Source organism: Lichenostomus cassidix, chromosome 29, assembly GCF_008360975.1.
Source record: "Lichenostomus cassidix isolate B80296 chromosome 29, HeHo_3.0, whole genome shotgun sequence".
NCBI classification, from domain to species: domain Eukaryota; kingdom Metazoa; phylum Chordata; class Aves; order Passeriformes; family Meliphagidae; genus Lichenostomus; species Lichenostomus cassidix.
In genome coordinates, this window is record NC_139509.1 from 1,035,289 (window position 1) to 1,055,920 (window position 20,632).

The 20,632-nt window shown below is 63.1% G+C and overlaps 1 protein-coding gene and 1 long non-coding RNA gene across 4 annotated transcripts in view; both read right to left on the reverse strand.

The window, feature by feature from the left end:
- Positions 1–870: 870 nt before the first annotated feature.
- The window catches only part of ITGA5 (integrin subunit alpha 5), a 30,130-nt gene continuing 10,368 nt past the window's right edge, over positions 871–20,632 (reverse strand). The window contains exons 13-30 of one of the 3 annotated variants that reach the window (XM_085041164.1): positions 19,127–19,318; positions 18,367–18,412; positions 18,090–18,197; positions 17,726–17,781; positions 17,061–17,230; positions 15,918–16,055; positions 15,441–15,508; positions 14,536–14,686; positions 12,718–12,810; positions 11,583–11,662; positions 10,792–10,872; positions 10,603–10,705; positions 8,689–8,841; positions 7,728–7,805; positions 6,496–6,609; positions 3,338–3,439; positions 1,883–2,005; positions 871–1,320 (exon numbers count right to left, since the gene is read on the reverse strand). In XM_085041164.1, the coding sequence (XP_084897290.1) occupies positions 1,237–1,320; positions 1,883–2,005; positions 3,338–3,439; positions 6,496–6,609; positions 7,728–7,805; positions 8,689–8,841; positions 10,603–10,705; positions 10,792–10,872; positions 11,583–11,662; positions 12,718–12,810; positions 14,536–14,686; positions 15,441–15,508; positions 15,918–16,055; positions 17,061–17,230; positions 17,726–17,781; positions 18,090–18,197; positions 18,367–18,412; positions 19,127–19,318 (1,940 nt within the window). In that variant the 3' untranslated portion in view covers positions 871–1,236. Of the gene's footprint in view, positions 1,321–1,882; positions 2,006–2,026; positions 2,299–2,326; positions 2,436–3,337; positions 3,440–6,495; positions 6,610–7,727; positions 7,806–8,688; positions 8,842–10,602; positions 10,706–10,791; positions 10,873–11,582; positions 11,663–12,717; positions 12,811–14,535; positions 14,687–15,440; positions 15,509–15,917; positions 16,056–17,060; positions 17,231–17,725; positions 17,782–18,089; positions 18,198–18,366; positions 18,413–19,126; positions 19,319–20,632 lie in introns of those variants that run through there. The other 2 variants (XM_085041165.1, XM_085041166.1) reach the window with 2 other exon arrangements.
- LOC146425788 (uncharacterized) lies at positions 9,104–10,284 on the reverse strand. Its single transcript, XR_014846375.1, has 3 exons — positions 10,208–10,284; positions 9,499–9,969; positions 9,104–9,238 (listed from the first exon to the last, which is right to left on the reverse strand). It is a non-coding gene; the product is annotated as an uncharacterized LOC146425788 (long non-coding RNA).

Consider the following 20,632-nt stretch of genomic DNA (forward strand, 5'->3'; position numbering starts at 1 on the left):
GCGGGTGGCACCAGGGGACAGCGGGTGGCACCGGGGGACAGCGGGTGGCACCGTCCCTGGGGACAGGGTGACAGCGGTGACACCGCCAGCAGGTCCTGTCCCGGCTGAGGTCACAGCGCTGAGGCCACCGGCGAGTCCCAGGGGTGTCCCTGTAGTGTCCTTGCAGTGTCCCCAAAGTGTCCCCGCGGTGTCCTTGCGGTGTCCTGGTGGTGTCCCCAAAGTGTCCCCGCGCCCAGCATGCCAGCCGTGCCCGTGTCCAGAGTGGCAGTGCCAGCTCGGTGTCACCCCATGTGCCACCATGGCGGTGCCCAGTCCGGGGTGACAATTCCCGGTGGTGACAATTCCCGGTGGTGACAATTCCCGGTGGTGACAATTCACGGTGGTGACAATTCCCGGTGATTCCCAGTCCGATGTGGGAGGTGACACCGTGGCTGTCCCCTGCCAGGGTGTGGGGTGGGGATGTCACCGGTGCGGGTGACATTGGCCATGCAGGTGACACCGCCGGTGCAGGTGACACTGTCCATGAGGTGTCCCCAGCAGTGGGGACAATCCCAGCCATGCAGGTGACACTGTCCGTGAGGGGTGCCCAGGAATGGGGACATTGGTGGCTGTGCAGGTGGCACTGTCCTTGCGAGGTCCCCAGCAATGGGGACATCCCTGGCCGTGCAGGTGACACTGTCCTCGCGGTGTCCCCAGGGCTGTGGCGTCCCCAGGCGTGCAGGTGACACTGTCCGTGTGAAGGTCCCCACCAGTGGGGATGTCCTTGGTGGCACAGGTGACATCGCCAGCACAGGGGTCCATGCAGGTGACACCTCCGGGGGATCGCCAGCCATGCAGGTGACACTGTCCTTGTGAGGGTCCCCAAGCCACGGGGTGTCCACAAGCCACGGGGTGTCCCTGGCTGTGAGGTGTCCCCAAGCCATGGAGTGTCCCCAAGCCGTTGAGTGTCCCAAGGCATGAGGTGTCCCCAAACCATGGAGTGTCCCCAAGCCGTGAGGTGTCCCCAAGCTGTTTGGTGTCCTCAAACCATGGAGCGTCCCAAGGCATGAGTTGTCCCCAGGCCATGAGTTGTCCCCAAGCCATGGGGTGTCCACAAGCCATTCGGAGTCCCCAAACCGTGGAGCGTCCCAAGGCATGAGTTGTCCCCAAGCCACGGGGTGTCCCCAAGGCATGAGTTGTCCCCAAGCCGTGGGGTGTCCCCAGGCCGTGGGGTGTCCCCGTCACCGCGGTGTCCCCTCAGGCCTCGGAGGCTGCCTGGGGTTTGAGCTGCGCCTTCTCCATGGCAGTGCCGTACGGCCCGGAGCGCTTGAAGAACCCCAGCTGGGGACAGCGCGGGGGTCAGGGGACACCGAGACACCCCGGTGACACCCCTGTGACCCCTGTGTCCCTCCAGTGACCCCCGTGTCCCTCCGGTGCCACCCCATGTCCCCCCTGGGCCCCCTATGTCCCCCCAGTGTCCCTCCAGGACCCCCCCAGTATCCCCCTACATCCCTCCTAGTGTCCCCCAGTGTCCCCAGTGTCCTCAGTGTCCCCAGTGTCCCCAGTGTCTCCCCAGTGTCCCCCAGTGTCCTCACAGTGTCCCCCAGTGTCCCCCAGTGTCCCCCCACGACCCTCCCAGTGTCCCCAGTGTCCCCAATGTCCCTGCAGTGTCCCCAGTGTCCCCCAGTATCCCCCAGTGTCCCCCGGTGTCCCCAGTGTCCCGGTGTCCCCAGTGTCCCCCAGTGTCCCCAGTTTTCCCCCACGACCCTCCCAGTGTCTCCCCAACGTCCCCCAGTGTCCCTGCAGTATATCCCCAGTGTCCCCCCATTATATCCCCAGTGTCCCCCCACGACCCTCCCAATGTCCCCAGTGTCCCCAGTGTCCCCAGTGTCCCCAGGCTCACCTTGTACAGTCCGTAGCAGAGCAGGCCGAGCAGCAGCAGCCCGAGCAGCACCGCCAGGACCACCACCCACACCGGGACCCCCCCGGCCGCCTCGGGGCGGGACAGGGACAGCGCTGTCACCACCTGGGGACAGTGACAGACAGGTGTCACACAGTGCCACCCACACCGGGACCCCCCCGGCCGCCTCGGGGCGGGACAGGGACAGCGCTGTCACCACCTGGGGACAGTGACACACCGGGGTCACACAGTGCCACCCACTGCCACCCACACCGGGACCCCCCCGGCCGCCTCGGGGCGGGACAGGGACAGCGCTGTCACCACCTGGGGACAGCGACAGACACAGTGCCACCCAGTGCCACCCACACCGGGACCCCCCCGGCCGCCTCGGGGCGGGACAGGGACAGCGCTGTCACCACCTGGGGACAGCGACAGACCGGGGTCACACACAGCATCACCCTGTGTGACCCACAGTGACACCAGTGCCACCCAGTGCCACCCACACTGGGACCCCCCCGGCCGCCTCGGGGCGCGACAGGGACAGCGCTGTCACCACCTGGGGACAGCGACAGACAGGGGTCACACACAGGGTCACACACCGGGGTCACCCTGTGTCACCCTGTGTAACCCACAGCGACACCACTGCCACCCAGTGCCACCCACACCGGGACCCCCCCAGCCGCCTCGGGACGGGACAGGGACAGCGCTGTCACCACCTGGGGACAGCGACACACCCAGTGTGACCCACAGCGACACCACTGTCACCCACACCGGGACCCCCCGGCCGCCTCTGGGCGCGACAGGGACAGCGGTGTCACCTCCTGCCACCCCTGATCTCAGTGTCACCCGCGGTGTCACCCCGGCAGCCACTGCAGCCTCGTCCGCCCCATGTCCCTCCCCGGGTCCCCGTGTCCCCCATGTCCCTCCCTGTCCCCCCTGTGTCCCCATGTCCCCTGTCGCACCTGCAGGCATAGGACTCTGGCTGGACGCGATGTCCCCCGTGTCCCCATGTCCCTCTTGTCCCCATGTCCATCCCCATCCCCGCCGTGTCGCCAAGTCCCTCCCCGTCCCCCCCGTGTCCCCAAGACCCCCCGATGTCCCCAAGTCCCCCCCCCTGTCCCCGTGTCCCTGTGGCACCTGCAGGCGGTGGCGCGGGTAGGACTCTGGCCAGACGCGGTGTCCCCCATGTCCCCCATGCCCCATATCCCCCATATCCCCCATGTCCCCAAGTCCCTCCCCGTCCCTGTCCCCCATGTCCCCCATGTCCCCCATGTCCCCCAAGTCCCCAAGTCCCTCCCTGTCCCCTCGGTGTCCCCAAGTCCCTGTGTCACCTGCAGCCGGTGGCGCAGGTAGGACTCTGGCCAGACGCAGTGTCCCCCATGTCCCCCATGTCCCCCATATCCCCCATGTCCCCAAGTCCCTCCCCGTCCCCCCGATGTCCCCGTGTCCCTGTGTCACCTGCAGCCGGTGGCGCGGGTAGGACTCTGGCCGCACGCGGTATGGCAGCTGCAGCACCCTGAACTCTGCGTCACAGCGCAGCGCCGGTGTCCCCAACTCCCGCTGCGACACAGGGGACACGGGGGACAGCCCTCAGTGCCACCGCGGACAGGGGACAACCCTCAGTGCACCGCGGGCACGGGGGACAGCCCTCAGTGCCACCGCGGGCACAGGGGACAGCCCTCAGTGCCACCGGTGACACTCGGGGACAGCCCTCAGTGCCACCGCGGACACTCGGGGACACAGGGGACAGCCCTCAGTGCCACCGCGACACTCGGGGACACAGGGGACAGCCCTCAGTGCCACCGCGGACACAGGGGACAGCCCTCAGTGCCACTGGTGACACTCGGGGACAGCCCTCAGTGCCACCGCGGACACAGGGGACAGCCCTCAGTGCCACCGGCGACACTCGGGGACAGCCCTCAGTGCCACCGGCGACACGCGGGGACAGCCCTCAGTGCCACCGCGGACACAGGGGACACAGGGGACAGCCCTCAGTGCCACCGCGACAGGTGGGGACAGCCCTCAGTGCCACCGCGGACACAGGGGACAGCCCTCAGTGCCACCGCGGACACAGGGGACAGCCCTCAGTGCCACTGGTGACACTCGGGGACAGCCCTCAGTGCCACCGCGGACACAGGGGACAGCCCTCAGTGCCACCGGCGACACGCGGGGACAGCCCTCAGTGCCACCGCGGACACAGGGGACACAGGGGACAGCCCTCAGTGCCACCGCGACAGGTGGGGACAGCCCTCAGTGCCACCGCGGACACAGGGGACAGCCCTCAGTGCCACCGCGGACACAGGGGACATTCGGGGACAGCCCTCAGTGCCACCGGTGACACTCGGGGACAGCCCTCAGTGCCACCGCGGACAGGCGAGGGACACTCGGGGACACCCAAAGCCACCCCCGGGGTGTCCCAGGGAATTTTGGGGAATTTCAGGGAATTTCGGGGTTTTTTTCCGAGGGAATTTTGGGGAATTTCAGGGAATTTTGAGGAATTTCAGGGAATTTCGTTTTTTTTTTTTTCCAGGGAATTTTCGGGTTTTTTCCCCAGGGAATTTTGGGGAATTGCAGGGAATTTTCTGTTATTTTTCCGAGGGAATTTCGGGTTTTTTTCCCGGGGAATTTTGGGGAATCTCAGGGAGTTTTTGGGTTTTTTTTTCCCCAGGGAGTTTTGGGGAATCTCAGGGAGTTTTCAGGGTTTTTTTCCAGGAATTTCAGGGTTTTTTCCAGGGAATTTTGGGGAATTTCAGGGAATTTTCGTTTTTTTTTTTTCCAGGAACTTCGGGGTTTTTTTCCAGGGAATTTTGGAGGATCTGAGGGAATTTTCGGGGTTTTTTTTCCAGGAATTTTGGGGATTTTTTCCAGGGAATTTTGGGGAATCTCAGGGAATTTCGGAGGTGTTTTTCCAGGGAATTTTGGAGGATCTCAGGAAATTTTGGGGTTTTTTTTTCCAGGGAGGTTTGGGGAATTGTAGGGAATTTTTGGTTTTTTTTTTTTTTCCAGGGAATTTTTGGGAATCTCAGGGAATTTTTGGGGTTTTTTCTCCAGGGAATTTTTGGGAATTGCAGGGAATTTTCAGGTTTTTTTTCCAAGGAATTTTGGGGAACTTTGGGGAATTTTGGGGTTTTTTTCCTAGGGAATTTTGGGGAATTTCAGGGAATTTTCGGGTTTTTTTCCTAGGGAATTTCGAAGGTGTTTTTCCAGGGAATTTTGGGGAATTTCAGGGAATTTTGGGGTTTTTTTCCAGGGAATTTTGGAGAATCTCAGGGAATTTTCGTTGGGTTTTTTTCCAGGGAATTTTGGGGAATTGCAGGGAATTTCGGGTTTTTTTTTTCCCAGGGAATTTTGGGGGATTGCAGGGAATTTTGGAGGTGTTTTTCCAGGGAATTTTGGGGAATTGCAGGGAATTTCGAGTTTTTTTTTTCCCAGGGAATTTTGGGGGATTGCAGGGAATTTCGTGGGTTTTGGGTTTTTTGAGCTATTTTGGGTTACTTTTGGGGTTTTTTGGGGTATTTTGGGGTTTTTTGGGGTATTTTTGGGTATTTTTGGGTTATTTCTGGGGTTTTTTGGTTTTTTTTTTTGTGGTTTTAGGATATTTTGGGATATTTTGGGCTATTTTGAGGTCTCACCTGTCTGCCCGGCGGGCTCCTCAGTGATTTGGGTTTTTTGGGATTTTTTAGGATATTTTAGGGTATTTTGGGGTCTCACCTGGCGGCCCAGTGGGCTCCTCAGTGATTTGGGTTTTTTGGTATATTTTTGGGGTTTTGGGTATTTTTGGGTATTTTGGGTTATTTTTGGGGTTTTTTTTGGTTTTTTCTTTGGTTTTTGGGTATTTTTGGGTTTTTTGGGCTATTTTGGGATATTTTTGGTTATTTTTTTGGGATATTTTGGGGTATCACCTGGCGGCCAGGTGGGCTCCTCAGGGATTTGGGGTTTTTAGGATATTTTTGGGATATTTTTTTTTTGTTTTTTTGGGGTTTTTTGGGGTATTTTTTGGGTATTTTTGGGGTATTTTGGGTTATTTTTGGGGTTTTTGGGGGGTTTGGGTATTTTGGGGTTTTTGGGGGGGTTTTTGGGTATTTTGGGGTTTTAGGATATTTTTGGGATATTTTTGGGATATTTTTGGCTATTTTGGGGTCTCACCTGTCGGCCCGGCGGGCTCCTCAGGGATTTGGGATTTTTGGGGTATTTTTGGTTATTTTTGGGGTTTTTTTGAGCTATTTTGGGTTACTTTTGGGGGTTTTTATGGGGTATTTTCGGGGGTTTTGGGGTTTTTTTGTGGTATTTTTTGGGTTTTTTGGGGAATTTTTTGGGTTTTTGGGGTTTTAGGATATTTTTGGGTTATTTTTGGGATATTTTTAGGATATTTTGGGGTATTTTGGGGTCTCACCTGTCTCCCCGGCGGGCTCCTCAGGGATTTGGGGTTTTATGATATTTTTAGGATATTTTTGGGATTTTTTAGGATATTTTAGGATATTTTTGGGGTATTTTTTGGCATTTTTGGGGTCTCACCTGTCTGCCCGGCGGGCTCCTCAGGGATTTGGGGTTTTATGATATTTTTAGGATATTTTAGGATATTTTTGGGATATTTTGGGATATTTTTGGGGTCTCACCTGTCTGGCCGGCGGGCTCCTCAGGCGGAAGGTGAGTCTCAGGCTGACCCTCTGCTGTCTCTCCAGCCCCCCCGAGGGACAGCGCAGCCGGAAGCACTCGGCCTCGGGACAGCCCTGGCACCGTGGGGACACCGAGATGTCACCAACGGGGACACCGTGATGTCACCAAGGGGGACAGCAGCAGCCCAGGGGACACGGTGGTGTCACCACGGAGGGACAGCAGCAGCCCAGGGGACACTGTGGTGACACCGCAGGGGACAGCAGCACCCCAGGGGACACCACAGGGGGACAGCAGCACGCCAGGGGACACTGTGGTGTCACCACAGGGGACAGCAGCACCCCAGGGGACATCACCGTGTCACCACAGGGGACAGCAGCAGCCCAGGGGACACCGTGGTGTCACCACAGGGGGGACAGCAGCAGCCCAGGGGACACCGCAGGGGGACAGCAGCGCCCCAGGCGACACCACAGCGTCACCAGAAGGGACAGCAGCACCCTCAGGGAACACTGTGGTGTCACCATGGGGGGACAGCAGCACCCCAGGGGACATCGCGGTGTCACCACGAGGGACAGCAGCACCCTCAGGGGACATCGCAGGGGACAGCAGCACCCCAGGGGACATCGCAGTGTCACCACAGGGGACAGCAGCACCCCAGGGGACACCACGATGTCACCACGGGGGGATAGCAGCAGCCCCAAGGGACACCGCAGGGGACAGCAGCACCCCAGGGGACACTGCCATGTCACCAAGGGGACAGCAGCACCCCCAGGTGTCCCCAGGGTGTCCCCAGGGTGTCCCCAAGGGCCAGGCCACCCCCTGCCACCAGCTGGGTCACCCCAGCTCCACCCGCCTTGGGGACAATGGTGGGACAGTCAGTCAGGCCAGCCTGGGGTGTGACATGAGGGGACAATGGTGGGACAGCCAGGCCAGCCAGGGGTGACACAGGGGGACAGGGAGGGGTCAATGGTGGGACAGTCTGGGGTGTGACACAGAGGGGACAAGGAGGGGACAATGGCGGGACAGACTGGGGTGTGACAGAGGGGACAAGGAGGGGACAATGGCGGGACAGTCAGTCAGTCAGCCCAGGGTGACACAGGGGGACAAGGAGGGGACAATGGTGGGACAGTCTGGGGTGTGACACAGAGGGGACAAGGAGGGGACAGTGGTGGGACAGTCAGTCAGGCCAGCCTGGGGTGACACAGGGTGACAAGGAGGGGACAGTGGCACTCACCAGGGTGTCCCCGCTGTCCCCAGTGTCCCTCGTGTCGCGGCGCTGCAGGACGTGTGGCCCTGGGCTCTGCTCCTGCTCCTGGGGACAGAGGGGACAGTGTTGGGGACAGCCTGGCCAGGCCACCCTCGGCCACCCCCGGCAGCTCCCGGTGTCACCTGATGTCCCCAGTGTTCCCGATGTCCCTGATGCGACCCGATGTCCCCAAGGTGCCCGACACCCTCCAGAGCCCACAGTGCACCATCTCCCAGTGCCACCAAGTGTCCCCTCATGTCCCCAGTGTCCCATCCCCCAGTGCCTCATCGCCCATTGTCCCTACAGCTCCCCATTGTCCCCATTGTCCCCATTGTCCCCCGTGTCCCCAAAGTCCCCATTGTCCCCCCTGTCCCCACTGTCCCCATTATCCCCAGTGTCCCCATTGTTGCCAGTCTCCCCAGTGTCCCCAGAGTCCCCACTGTCCCCATCTTCCCCAGAACACCCCAGTGTCCCCACTGTCCCCATTGTCCCCAGTGTCCCCAGTGTCCCCACTGTCCCCAATGTCCCCATTGTCCCCATTGTCCCCCTTGTCCCCCTTGTCCCCACTGTCCCCAGTGTCCCCAGTGTGTCCCCCTTGTCCCCATTGTCCCTACTGTCCCCACTATCCCCACTATCCCCATTGTCCCCACTGTCCCCAGTGTCCCCATTGTCCCCAATGTCCCCATTGTCCCCAGTGTCCCCATTGTCCCCACTGTCCCCACTGTCCCCACTGTCCCCACTGTCCCCATTGTCCCCAGTGTCCCCAGTGTCCCCATTGTCCCCAATGTCCCCAGTGTCCCCATTGTCCCCACTGTCCCCAATGTCCCCACTGTCCCCACTGTCCCCAGTGTCCCCATTGTCCCCAATGTCCCCAGTGTCCCCATTGTCCCCACTGTCCCCAATGTCCCCACTGTCCCCAATGTCCCCAGTGTCCCCAGTGTCCCCATACCGCCAGGCGCAGCGGGTCCAGCGGGTGACTGGCCGAGCAGTTGCTGAGCCCCGAGTGACCAGTGACATAGAGCAGCGGGTGGCCGCGGTGGCTCAGGGGACAGCTGAGCTCCAGGACACCATGGCTGATGGCACTGGGACCTTCGTTCACCACCTGGGGACACACAGGGGACACGGGGACATCCCCGGGGCGCGGGGTCAGGTGATGAGGATGGGGGATTCACGGGATTGGGGACATGGGGGCACCAGGTTGGGGACAAGGGGACACCCAGGTTGGGTACACGGGGACCACTAGGTCTGGGGACATGGGGACTTCTGGGTTTGGGGACACGGGGACCGGCAGGTTGGGGACACGGGGACAAACTCAGGCTTGGGGACATGGGGACCCTAGCTTGGGGACATGGGGGCCACTGGGTTTGGGGACATGGTGACTTCTGGGTTTGGGGACACGGGGACCGGCAGGCTGGGGACATGGGGACAAACTCAGGTTTGGGGACATGGGGACCCCAGGTTGGGGACAAGGCGACCCGCAGGGTGGGTGACACAGGGACCTGTCGGGTTTGGGGACAGAAGGACCCCCAGGGTGAGGGACACGGGGACTCCAGTTTGGGGACATGGGGACCTCCAGGATGAGGGACATGGGGACTTCCCGGATTTGGGGACACAGGAACTCCAGGTTTGGAGGACATGGGGACAAACTCAGGTCTGGGGACATGGAGACCCCAGCCTGGGGACACAAGGACCCCCAGGATGAGGGACATGGAGATCCCAGGTTGGGGACATGGGGACTCCAGGTTTGGGACAAGGTGACACCCAGGTTGGGGACATGGGGACCACTGGGTTTGGGGACATGGGGACTTCTGGATTTGGGGACACAGGGACCGGCAGGTTGGGGACACGGGGACCTGCAGGTTGGGGACATGGGGACCCTAGCTTGGGGACATGGGGACCTGGAGGGTGAGTGACACAGGGAACACTGGGTTTGGGGACAAGGGGACCGGCAGGGTGGGTGACACGGGGAACTGCCGGCTTTGGGGACACAATGACCCTCAGGGTGAGGGAAATGAGGACCTCTGAGTTTGGGGACATGGGGACCTGCAGGTTGGGGACAAGGGGACCACTGGGTTTGGGGACATGGGGATCCCAGCTTGGGGACACAGGGACCCCAGTCTGGGGACATGGGGACCTGCAGGTTGGGGACATGGCAATCCCCGGGTTTGGGGACATGGGGACTCCCCGGGTTTGGGGACACAGGGACCCCCAGGGTGAGGGACACGGGGACCTCAGGCTGGGGACATGGGGACCCCCAGGGTTTGGGGATACGAGGACCACTGGGTTTGGGGACACGGGGACACCAGGTTTGGAGGACATGGGGACAAACTCAGGGTTGGGGACATGGGGATCCCCAGGATGAGGGACATGGGGACCCCAGGCTGGGGACACAGGGAACCCCGGGTTTGGGGACATGGGAACCCCCAGGTTTGGGGACATAGGGACCCGCAGGCTGGGGACATGGGGACCACTGGGTTTGGGGACATGGTGACCTGCAGGTTGGGGACATGGAGATCCCTGAGTCTGGGGACATGGGGACCCCGAGTTGGGGACATGGGGATCCCCGGATTTGGGGACACAGGAACCCCCGGGGTTTGGGGACATGGGGACCCACAGGGTGGGGTACACAGGGACCACTGGCTTTGGGGACATGGGGACTCCTGGCTTGGGGACACAGGGACCCCCCAGGCTGAGGGACATGGGGACCCCAGCTTGGGGACGTGGGAACCCCCGAGGTTTGGGGACACGAGGATCACTGGGTTTGGGGACATGGGGACAAACTCAGGTTTGGGGACACGGGAACCCGCAGCTTGGGGACACGGGAGCCCGCAGCCTGGGGACACGGTGACACAGCTGTCCCCACCTCGTACACGTGCTCCACGGGTGGCCCCAAGTCCTCCAGCCGCTGGGGGGGGTCGTGTCCCCACCCCGCCTCGGGGACAGTGACAACGTCGGGCTTGGACACCCTGCGGGGACACACCGCGGGGGGGGTGGGGGTCAGCCCGGCCGTGTCCCCGCGCTGTCCCCGCGGTGTCGCCGCGGTGTCACTCACCCGAACACGGACACCCTGGTGGCAGCGCGCACCGCCAGCGCCACCGGAACCAGCGCGCTCTGCGAGTTGTTGGCGTTCTTGCTGCGGGGCGGGGAGGGTTAGGGACACCGGGGACACGCTGGGGACATCCCCGGGACACCCAGAGAGACCCCCGAGGTGTCCCAGAGACCCCCAGAGACACATGGACACACACAGAGACATCCCGAGACCCCCAGAGACCCTCAGAGACACCCAGAGACCCCCAGAGAGACTCCGGGACCCCCACAGACACCCCGGGGACACCCCGAGACCCCCCGAGACCCTCATAGACGCCCCGAGACACTCAGGGGACATCCCCGAGACACCCCGAGACCCCCAGAGACCCCCAACCCCCTCGGGGACACCCCCAGGGACACCCAGAGACCCCCAGAGACTCTCAGAGACACCCCGAGACCCCCAGGGACACCTCGTAGACCCCCAGAGACCTCCAGGGACCCTCAGAGACACCCCGAGACCCCCCGTAGACCCTGAGACACCCAGAGACCCCCAGGAACACCCCCTGAGACCCCCAGGGCTCTGAGACCCCACAGACCCCCAACCCCTCTGGGACCCCCAGAGACAGCCGACCCCGGGATCCCCGAGACCCCCAGGGACACTAGACACCCTGAGACCCCAGAGAAACCCCGGGTCCCCCAGACACCCAACCCCTCGGGGACACCCCAGGGACCCCTGAGACCCCCAGGACCCCCAGGACCCCCAGGACCCCCAGGACCCCCAGGACCCCCAAAATCCCCCAAACCCCAAACCCCCACCTGCGGATCTGCAGCTCGAAGCTCACGCTGTCGTTGGTGTCGCTCAGGTGGGGGAGGGTGAAGCGCAGCCCCCCCCAGATCTGCGGGGACACGCCGGGGGGTCACTGCGGGACCCCCGAGACACCCCGAGACCCCCGGAGACACCCAGAGACACCCCGAGACACCCAGAGACACCCAGAGACCCCAGAGACCCCCGGAGACCCCCCGAGACCCCCCGAGACCCCCCGAGACCCCAGAGACCCCCGGAGACCCCCGGAGACCCCAGAGACCCCCCAGAGACCCCTGAAATCCCCCAGAAGCCCCGAAACACCCTGGAGACCCCCCAGGACCCCTCAAAGACCCCCCAGGACCCCTCAAAGACCCCCGAGGACCCCTCAAAGACCACCAGAGACTCCCCAGAGACCCCGAAACCCCCGAGAGACCCCCAGAGACCTCCAGAGAACCCCCAGAGACCCCCAGAGACACCCCAGGACCCCTGAGATCCTCAGAACCCCTGAGAGACCCTGGAGACCCCCGGGACTCCCAGAGACCCCCCAGGACCCCCAAACCCCCAGGACACCCGAGAGACCCCCGGAGACCCCCCAGAGACCCCAGGACCCTGAAACCCCCCAAGTGCCCCCAGAACCCCCAGATACCCCCAGGACCCCCGGAAATCCCCAGGACACCCCAGAGACCACCCAGGACCCACCAGACCCCCAGAGACCCCCAAATGCCCCAGAGACCCCTGAAACCCCCCAGAGAACCCCAGAGACCCCCAGGACCACCCAGAGGCCCCCCAAAATCCCCTCCCCAATAAAATCCTTAATTTGGCTTCCCTGGCTCTCCCCACCCCGACTAACTCGGACCCCGACCCCAAAAATGGGGGTGAAAGACCCCCAGAGACCCCCAGAGACCCCCAGGACCCCTGAAACCCCCAGAGACCCCCAGGACCCCAGAGAACCCCAGGACACCCGAAACGCCCCCAAAACCCAGGACCCCCCGAGACCCCGGAAACTCCCCCAGAGAACCCCCAGAAGACCCCCCAGGACCCCTGAGACCCCCAAAACCTCCAGGACCCCCCAGACCCCCAGAGACCCCCAGGACCCCTCAGAGAACCCCAGAGACCCCCCCAGGACCCCCAAAGACCCCCACTCACGCTCGCCCCCGCCTTCATGGGGTTGCCCAGGTCGCACAGCAGGGCGGTGGAGCTGTTGGACTGTGTGAGCTCACAGCTGAGCGCCGAGAAATTCTGGGGAGGGGGCGAGACGTTGGGGAGGGGGCGGGGAATTGGGGAGGGGTGAGACGTTGGGGAGGGGGTGGGGAATTGGGGAGGGGGCGGGAATTGGGGAGGGGGCGAGAAAAAGGGAGGTGAGAGAAATTGGGGAGGGCGGAAATTGGGAGAGAGAAAATTTGGGGAGGGGGCGGGGAATTGGGGAGGGGTCGGCGGGGAGGGGTGGGAAATTGGGGAGGGGAGAGAATTTGGGGGAGGGGTGAGGAATTGGGGAGGGGTAGTGGGGAGGGGGTGGGAAATTGGGGAGGGGGAGAGAAATTTGGGAGGGGGAGAGGAATTGGGGAGAGAGACAATTTGGGGTGGGGGAAGGAAATTGGGGAGGGGGAGAGAAATTGGGGAGGGGGCAGGAAAAAGGGGAGGGTGAGAAATTGGGGAAATTGGGGAGGGGGGGGGTTTGTTCCCAGCATGAAGCCCTCAGCCATATTTGGGGACATCCTACCCTGTCAGGCTCCCGAGAGACCCCTCCCCAAATTGGGGACTCCCAGACCCCCCAAGGCACTTCTGGCCCCCCAAACCCCTTGTGTTTTGGGGGCTCCCCAATACCCGTAGCCCCTCTCATATTCGGTGCCCCCGAGACCCCCTCCAGACCCCCCAAAACCGCTTCTCCAATACCTGTAGACCCTCTCTATTCAGGCGCCCCTCCAGACCCCAGACCCACAACCCTCCCCCACATCCAGCCCTCCCCATATTCGGGTGCCCCCCAGACCCCCAGATCCCCCAAAGCCCCCCAAAACCCTCACCCCATACCTCGGCCTCCCCTTTAGGGGGCCCAGTCTCCCCAGACCCCGAGACACCCCCAGACCCCCCAAACCCCAAAGCCCCCAAAACCCCTTCTCCATTCCCAGACCCTCCCATATTGGGGTGCCCCCACAGCCCCCCAGACCCCCAGACCCCCGGCCCCCTCACCCGGGTGCCCCCAGACCCCCAAACCCCTTCTCTCCATACCTGCAGCCCCTCCCCATATTCAGGCGCCCCCCAGACCCCCCAAGCCCCCCAAACCCTTCCTCCATTTCCGGAGACCCTCCCCATATTCAGGGCACCCCGCAGACCCCCCAGACCCCGGACGCCCTCCCCACTCCCGGGGTGCCCCCAGTTCCCCCAGACCCCAAACCCCTCCCCCAATACCCGTAGCCCCTCCCCATATTCGGGTGCCCCCAGACCCCCAGACCCCCAAAACCCCTTCCCCTCTATTTCCGACGACCCCCCCCCCCACATGTCCCCTAAACCCCTGACCCCCGACCCCTCCCCCGTTTCCCCCAGACCCCTAAAACCCTCCCCCAATACCTGAGCCCCTCCCCATATTCGGGTGCCCCCAGACCCCCAGACCCCCCAAAACCCCTTCCCTCTATTTCCGACGACCCTCCCCACCCCCGCATGTCCCCTAAACCTCCCCGACTTCCCAGACCCCCACAAATCCCCCAGTTTCCCCCAGACCCCTAAAACCCTCCCAATACCTGTAGCCCTCCCCATATTCGGGTGCCCCCCAGTCCCCAGACCCCCAAACCCCCAAACCCCTTCCCCTCTTTCCAACGACCCTCCCACCACCCCAGACCCCCAGACCCCCGGCGCCCCCCCCCCCGGTGCCCCCAGACCCCAAACCCCCAAAACCCCTTCCCCCACGACCCTCCCCACCACCCCAGACCCCCCCCCCAGCCCCCCAGCCCCCCGGCGCCCCCTCCTCACCCCGTGCGGCCGCAGCACCCCCGAGTAGAGCGCCCCCTGCGGGGGTCGCACGTGCAGCTCGGCCTCGTACGCCCCCCCCTCGCCCACGTTCCGCGCGTGGAATGTCACGTTCAGGCTGTTCCTGTCACCCAGGAACACCGCGCGGCGGTCCCTGCGGGGACAGGGGTGGTGACATGGGGACAGCACCGGGACATCCCTGGGGACATCCTGGGGACATCCTCAGAACCCCCCAGGGACACCGTGAACCGGTCATTGCGGGGACACGGTGGGGACGTCGCCGGGACATCCCTGGGGACATCACTGGAAACCCCCAGGGACACCACGCGGCGGTCCCTGCGGGGACACGGTGGGGACATCACCGGGACATCCCTGGGGACATCCCTGGGGACATCACCAGGTAAACGGCCTGGCAGTCCCTGGGTGGGGGGACAGGAATGGTGACATCGGGATATCACCGGGACATCCCTGGGGACCTGACCCAGCAGTCCCCGAGGGGGGATAGGGGAATGGTGACATGGGGACATCGCCAGGGACATCCCTGGGGACATCACCAGAACCCCCAGGAACACCGTGCGGTGGTCACTGGGGTGACAGGGGTGGTGACATGGGGACATCAAGGGGACATCCCTGGGGACATCACCAGAACCCCCAAGAACACAGCATGGTCCCCCCTGCAGGGGACATGGGAATGGTGACATCACTGGGACACCCCTGGGGACATCACCAGAATCCCCAGGGACATGACCCAACAGTCCCTGAGGTGGGGATATGGCAATGGTGACATGGGGACATCACCGGAACACCCCCAGGACCCCAAAAGCCACCCCTGTCCCCATGTCCCCCCTGTCCCCCCTGTCCCCCTGTCCCCCTGTCCCCATGTCCCCCTGTCCCCATGTCCCCCTTACGCGGTGGCCTCGAGCTGCAGGTCAGGGACACAGACATTGTCCTCGCCGCAGTCCAGCTGGATGTGAGCCTGGGGACATTGGGGACACATTGGGGACATTGGGGACACATTGGGGACATTGCTGGGGTGATGGGGGACACTGGGGACATCATGGGGGACATGGAGACATCACTGGGGTGATTTGGGACACTGAGGACATTGGGGACATTGGGGACATCACCAGAGTGATTGGGGACAGCAGGAACATTGGGGACGTTGGGGACATCAAGGTGATGGGGGACACTGGGACCACAGGGATGCTGGGTGACACAGGGGGTGACACGGAGTGACACGGTGACACACAGGGGTGACACAGTGCCACACAGGGGTGACACGAGTGACACAGTGACACACAGAGTGACACAGTGACACACACGAGTGACACAGTGACACAGTGACACACACGAGTGACACGGGTGACACAGTGACACACACGTACCTTGACCTCCAGGCGCGTGCGCGTGCTTGGGGACAGCAGCGGGGACAGCCCCGGCGGGGGAGGGGACACGGCCGGGTCCAGCGCCAGGCTCAGCGACACCGGGATGGGCGACAGCTTGTCGCGGAACTCCGACTCGTTCTGGGGACAGCGGGGACAGGGGTGGCACCGGCGACACCGCGGGGACACGGGGAAGGTGGGGCAGGAGGTCCCCAGAGTGGCACAGAGGGGACAGGGGTGGCACCGGGGACACCGCGGGGACACGGAGGAGGTGGGGCAGGAGGTCCCCAGGGTGACACGAGGGGACATCGGGGGTCCCAGGGGTGACACAGAGGGTCCCAGGGGTGACATTTGGGGACATCGGGGGTCCCCAGGGTGACACGGAGAGTCCCAGGGTGACACGAGGGGTCACTGGGAGTCCCCAGGGTGACACGGAGGTCACAGGGAGGTGACACGAGGGGACATTGGGGGTCCCAGGGTGACACGGAGGGTCCCAGGGGTGACACCTGGGGACATCAGGGGTCCTCAGGGTGACACAGAGGGTCCCAGGGGTGACACGAGGTGACATCGAGGGTCCCCAAGGTGACACGGAGGTGACGGGAGGGGCGCGGGGGTGCCCTGGGGGTGTTTTTTGGGGGGGTTGGGGAGGATTTTAGGATATTTCAGGATACTTTTGGGGTGTTTTTGGGATATTTCGGGGTGTTTTTGGGGATATTTTGGGATATATCAGGATATTTCGGGATATTTCGGGGTGGTTTTGGGATATTTTGGGATGTTTTGGGGTGTTTTGGGGTGTTTTTGGGATGTTTTTAGGACATTTCAGGGTGGGTTTTTTGATATTTTGGGGTATTTCAGGATATTTCAGGATGTTTCGGGGTGTTTTCAGGGTGTTTTTGGGATATTTAGGGATATTTCAGGATATTTCGGGATATTTCGGGGCGTTTTGGGGATATTTCGGGATACTTTCGGGAAATTTTGGGATGTTTCAGGATATTTTGGGGTGGTTTCGGGGTGGTTTTGAGATATTTCGGGATATTTTGGGATATTTCGGGATATTTCGGGCTGTTTTGGGGCTCTTTCAGGACATTTCGGGGTGTTTTCGGGACATTTGGGGACATTTCCGGGTGTCCCCACCACCCCCCTTACCCTCAGGAACACTCCCAGCGTGCGACACCGCGCTGTCCCCCCGTTGGGGACCTCGAGGGACAAGTTCCGGCTGGGGGAGGGGACAGTCCCCCCCTGTCCCCCCCCCAGGAACAGCGCGCGCCGCGCCCCCCCCGCCTTCAGCCCGTCCACGCTCAGCTCCAGCGACAGCCCTGGCGACAACGGCGACACCGCGGCGACACCGCGGGGACACCGCGGGGACACGGCGGGGACACGTCAGGGACAAGGGGACAGCCCCTGAGCCCGCCCTGTCCCCACGGCCGCCACCCCGAAACCCCCCGGCGACACGGGGACACGATGCTCGGGGTGTCCCCGAAGCGGGTGTCACCCCCGGGTGTCCCCATGTCGCCGTTTGTCACCCGCGGTGTGTTCCTCTCCGTGTCCCCTGTCCTTCCCGTGTCCCCTCGATGTCCCCTCGGTGTCCCCTCGATGTCCCCATGTCCCCTCACCATGTCCCTGTGATGTTCCCGTGTCCCCCCGATGCCCCCGTGTCCCCCCACCGTGTCCCCCCCGTGTCCCCACGATGTCCCTTCGTCCCCCCACCGTGTCCCCTCGATGTCCCCGTGTCCCCCCGATGTCCCCCCATGTCCCCCCATGTCCCCTCGATGTCCCCCCGATGTCCCCCCGATGTCCCCGTGTCCCCTCACCTATGGGACCAGGCAGGTGACGCCCCGAGGCGTTGAGGCAGAAGGTGACATTGATGCTGGGGGGACACAGGGGTGGCACCGTGAGACTCCCGTGTCCCCTCAGTGTCCCCCCACTGTCCCCACGCTGTCCCCACTGTCCCCACGCTGTCCCCACGCTGTCCCCACTGTCCCTGCACTGTCCCCTCACTGTCCCCGCGCTGTCCCCACTGTCCCCACACTGTCCTCACTGTCCCCCCTGCTGTCCCCACGCTGTCCCCACGCTGTCCCCACTGTCCCCACGCTGTCCCTGCACTGTTCCCACGCTGTCCCCACGCTATCCCCGCTGTCCCCGCACTGTCCCCCCAGTCCCCGCGGTGTCACCCACCAGGGGACATGGTGACCGGTGGCCGGCAGGACGCAGCTGCGCTCCTCGGGGTTGAACATGGTGGGGACAATGGCCAGGGTGGCGCTGGCGTGGACGATGGGGCGACCCCTGGGGGGGACAGGGACAGGGACAGGGACAGGGACAGGGACAGGGACAGGGACAGGGACAAGGGTCAGGGACAGGGACAGGGGTCAGGGACACACCCCGCGACCCCCAGCGCCGCTCAGGGGGTGACAGAGGTGACATTGGTGACATCGGGGACAGGGGGGACACTCACCTGTACACCACGGCCGCGTCTGCCCCGAAGGCGCCAACCAGGAGATCTGTGGGGACAGCGGGGTCAGTGGGGGACAGGGACATTGGGGTGGGGACAGGGACAGCGGGGTCAGGGGGGGTACAGGGACATTGGGGTGGGGACAGGGACAGCGGGGTCAGGGGGGGTACAGGGACATTGGGATGGGGACACGGGGGGGGGTGACAGGGAGGTGACAGCGCTGTCCCTCACCTGGCTAGCCATGCGGGGTTAACAGGGGTGACACGGCGGGGTGACGGGGGGTGACACAGGAAGGTGACAGCGCTGTCCCTCACCCGGGTACCGTGGGGGGCTAACATGGGTGACACAGGGGGTGACACAGGGAGGTGACAGCTCTGTCCCTCACCCGGGTAGCCATGGGAGATTTACAGGGGTGACACGGGGGGGGGGTGACACAGGGGTGACAGAGGGTGACAGGGGGATGATACAAGGGCTGACACAGGGATGACAGGGAGGTGACAGGGAGGTGACCACGCCACCCCTCACCCGGGTAGCCATTGAGGGCTAACATGGGTGACAGGAAGGTGACACAGGGAGGTGACAGCGCTGTCCCTCACCCGGCTAGCCGTGCAAGTTAACAGCGGTGACACTGGGGGATGACAGGGGGTGACACAGGAAGGTGACAGCTGTGTCCCTCAGCCGGGTAGCCATGGGGGTTGACACTGGGGGTGACACTGGGGGATGACAGGGGGTGACACAGGGAGGTGACAGCGCTGTCCCTCACCCGGATAACCGTTGCCGTCCAGGTCGGTGGCCCCGCGCAGCGCCGCCCCGAAGAAGTCGGGCTGTCCCCGCGGTGTCCCCAAGCCCCGCAGCACCTGCGCCGGCCGAGCCCGCAGCCCCGCGCTGCCGCCGCGGAACACGAACACCAAACCCCGCCGGCCATCGGCGCCCAGCGGAGCGCCCACCGCCACGTCTGGGGGCCGGAAAGGGGGGATTGGAGACCCCGAAACCGCCGCGGGGCGGGAGAGACAGCCGGGAGCCCATGGGATAGGCCGGGACCCCATAAAACACCCGGGGACCCCATAAAACACCCCGGGACCCCATAGGATAGCTGGGAAACCCATAAAACCCCCCGGGACCCCATAAAACCCCCCGGGACCCCATAAAACTCCCCGAGACCCCATAAAACCCCCCGAGACCCTATAAAACCCCCCAGAACCCCATAAAACCCCCGGGAACCCATAAAACACCCCGGGAACCCATAAACCCCCCCGGGACCCCATAAAACCCCCCGGGAACCCATAGAACCCCCGGGACCCCATAAAACTCCCCGGGACCCCATAGGATAGCCCAGAAACCCAGAGAAACCCCTGGGACCCCAAAGGATATCCCGGAATCCCATAGGATACTCCGGAACCCCATAAACCCCCCGGGACCCCATAGGATAGCCCGAAAACCCATAGGATACTCTGGAACCCCATAAACCCCCTCGGGACCCCATAGGATATTCTGGAAACCCAGAGAAAACCCTGGAACCCCATAGGATATCCCGGAAACCCATAAAACCTCCTGGGACCCCATAGGATAGCCTGGAACCTCGGAGAAACCCCTGGGATCCTATAGGATATCCTGGAAATCCATAAACCCCCCGGGACCCCATAGGATAGCCCAGAACCCCATAGGATACTCCAGAACCCCATAAAGCCCCCGGGACCCTATAGGATAGCCCAGAAACCCATAAAACCCCCCGAGACCTGATAGGATAGCCCGAAACCTTGGAGAAACCTCCGGAACCCCACAGGCCCCTGGCCCCCCAAACCCCATTGTCACCTCCCCATTGTCACCCCCCTCACCGTTGAAACCATCGTGGTCCACGTTGCCCCCCCACTGTCGCCCCCGACCCCCATTGTCACCCCCCAACCCCCACTGTCACCCCCCAGTGTCGGCCCCCTCACCGTTGAAGCCATCCCTATCCACTGTCGCCCCCCCCCACTGTCACCCCCACTGTCGCCCCCCAGTCCCCACTGTCACCCCCACTGTCACCCCCCCATTATCACCCCCACTGTCGCCCCCTCTGTCACCCCACTGTCACCCCCACTGTCACCCCTCACCGTTGAAACCATCGTGGTCCATGTCGCCCCCACTGTCGCCCCCATTGTCACCCCCAATACCCATTTTCTCCCCACCACTGTCGCCCCCAGTTGTCACCCCATCACTGTTATCCCACCACTGTCGCCCCCATTTTCCCCCTGTCACTCCGCTGTCCCCCTCACCACTGAAGCCATCC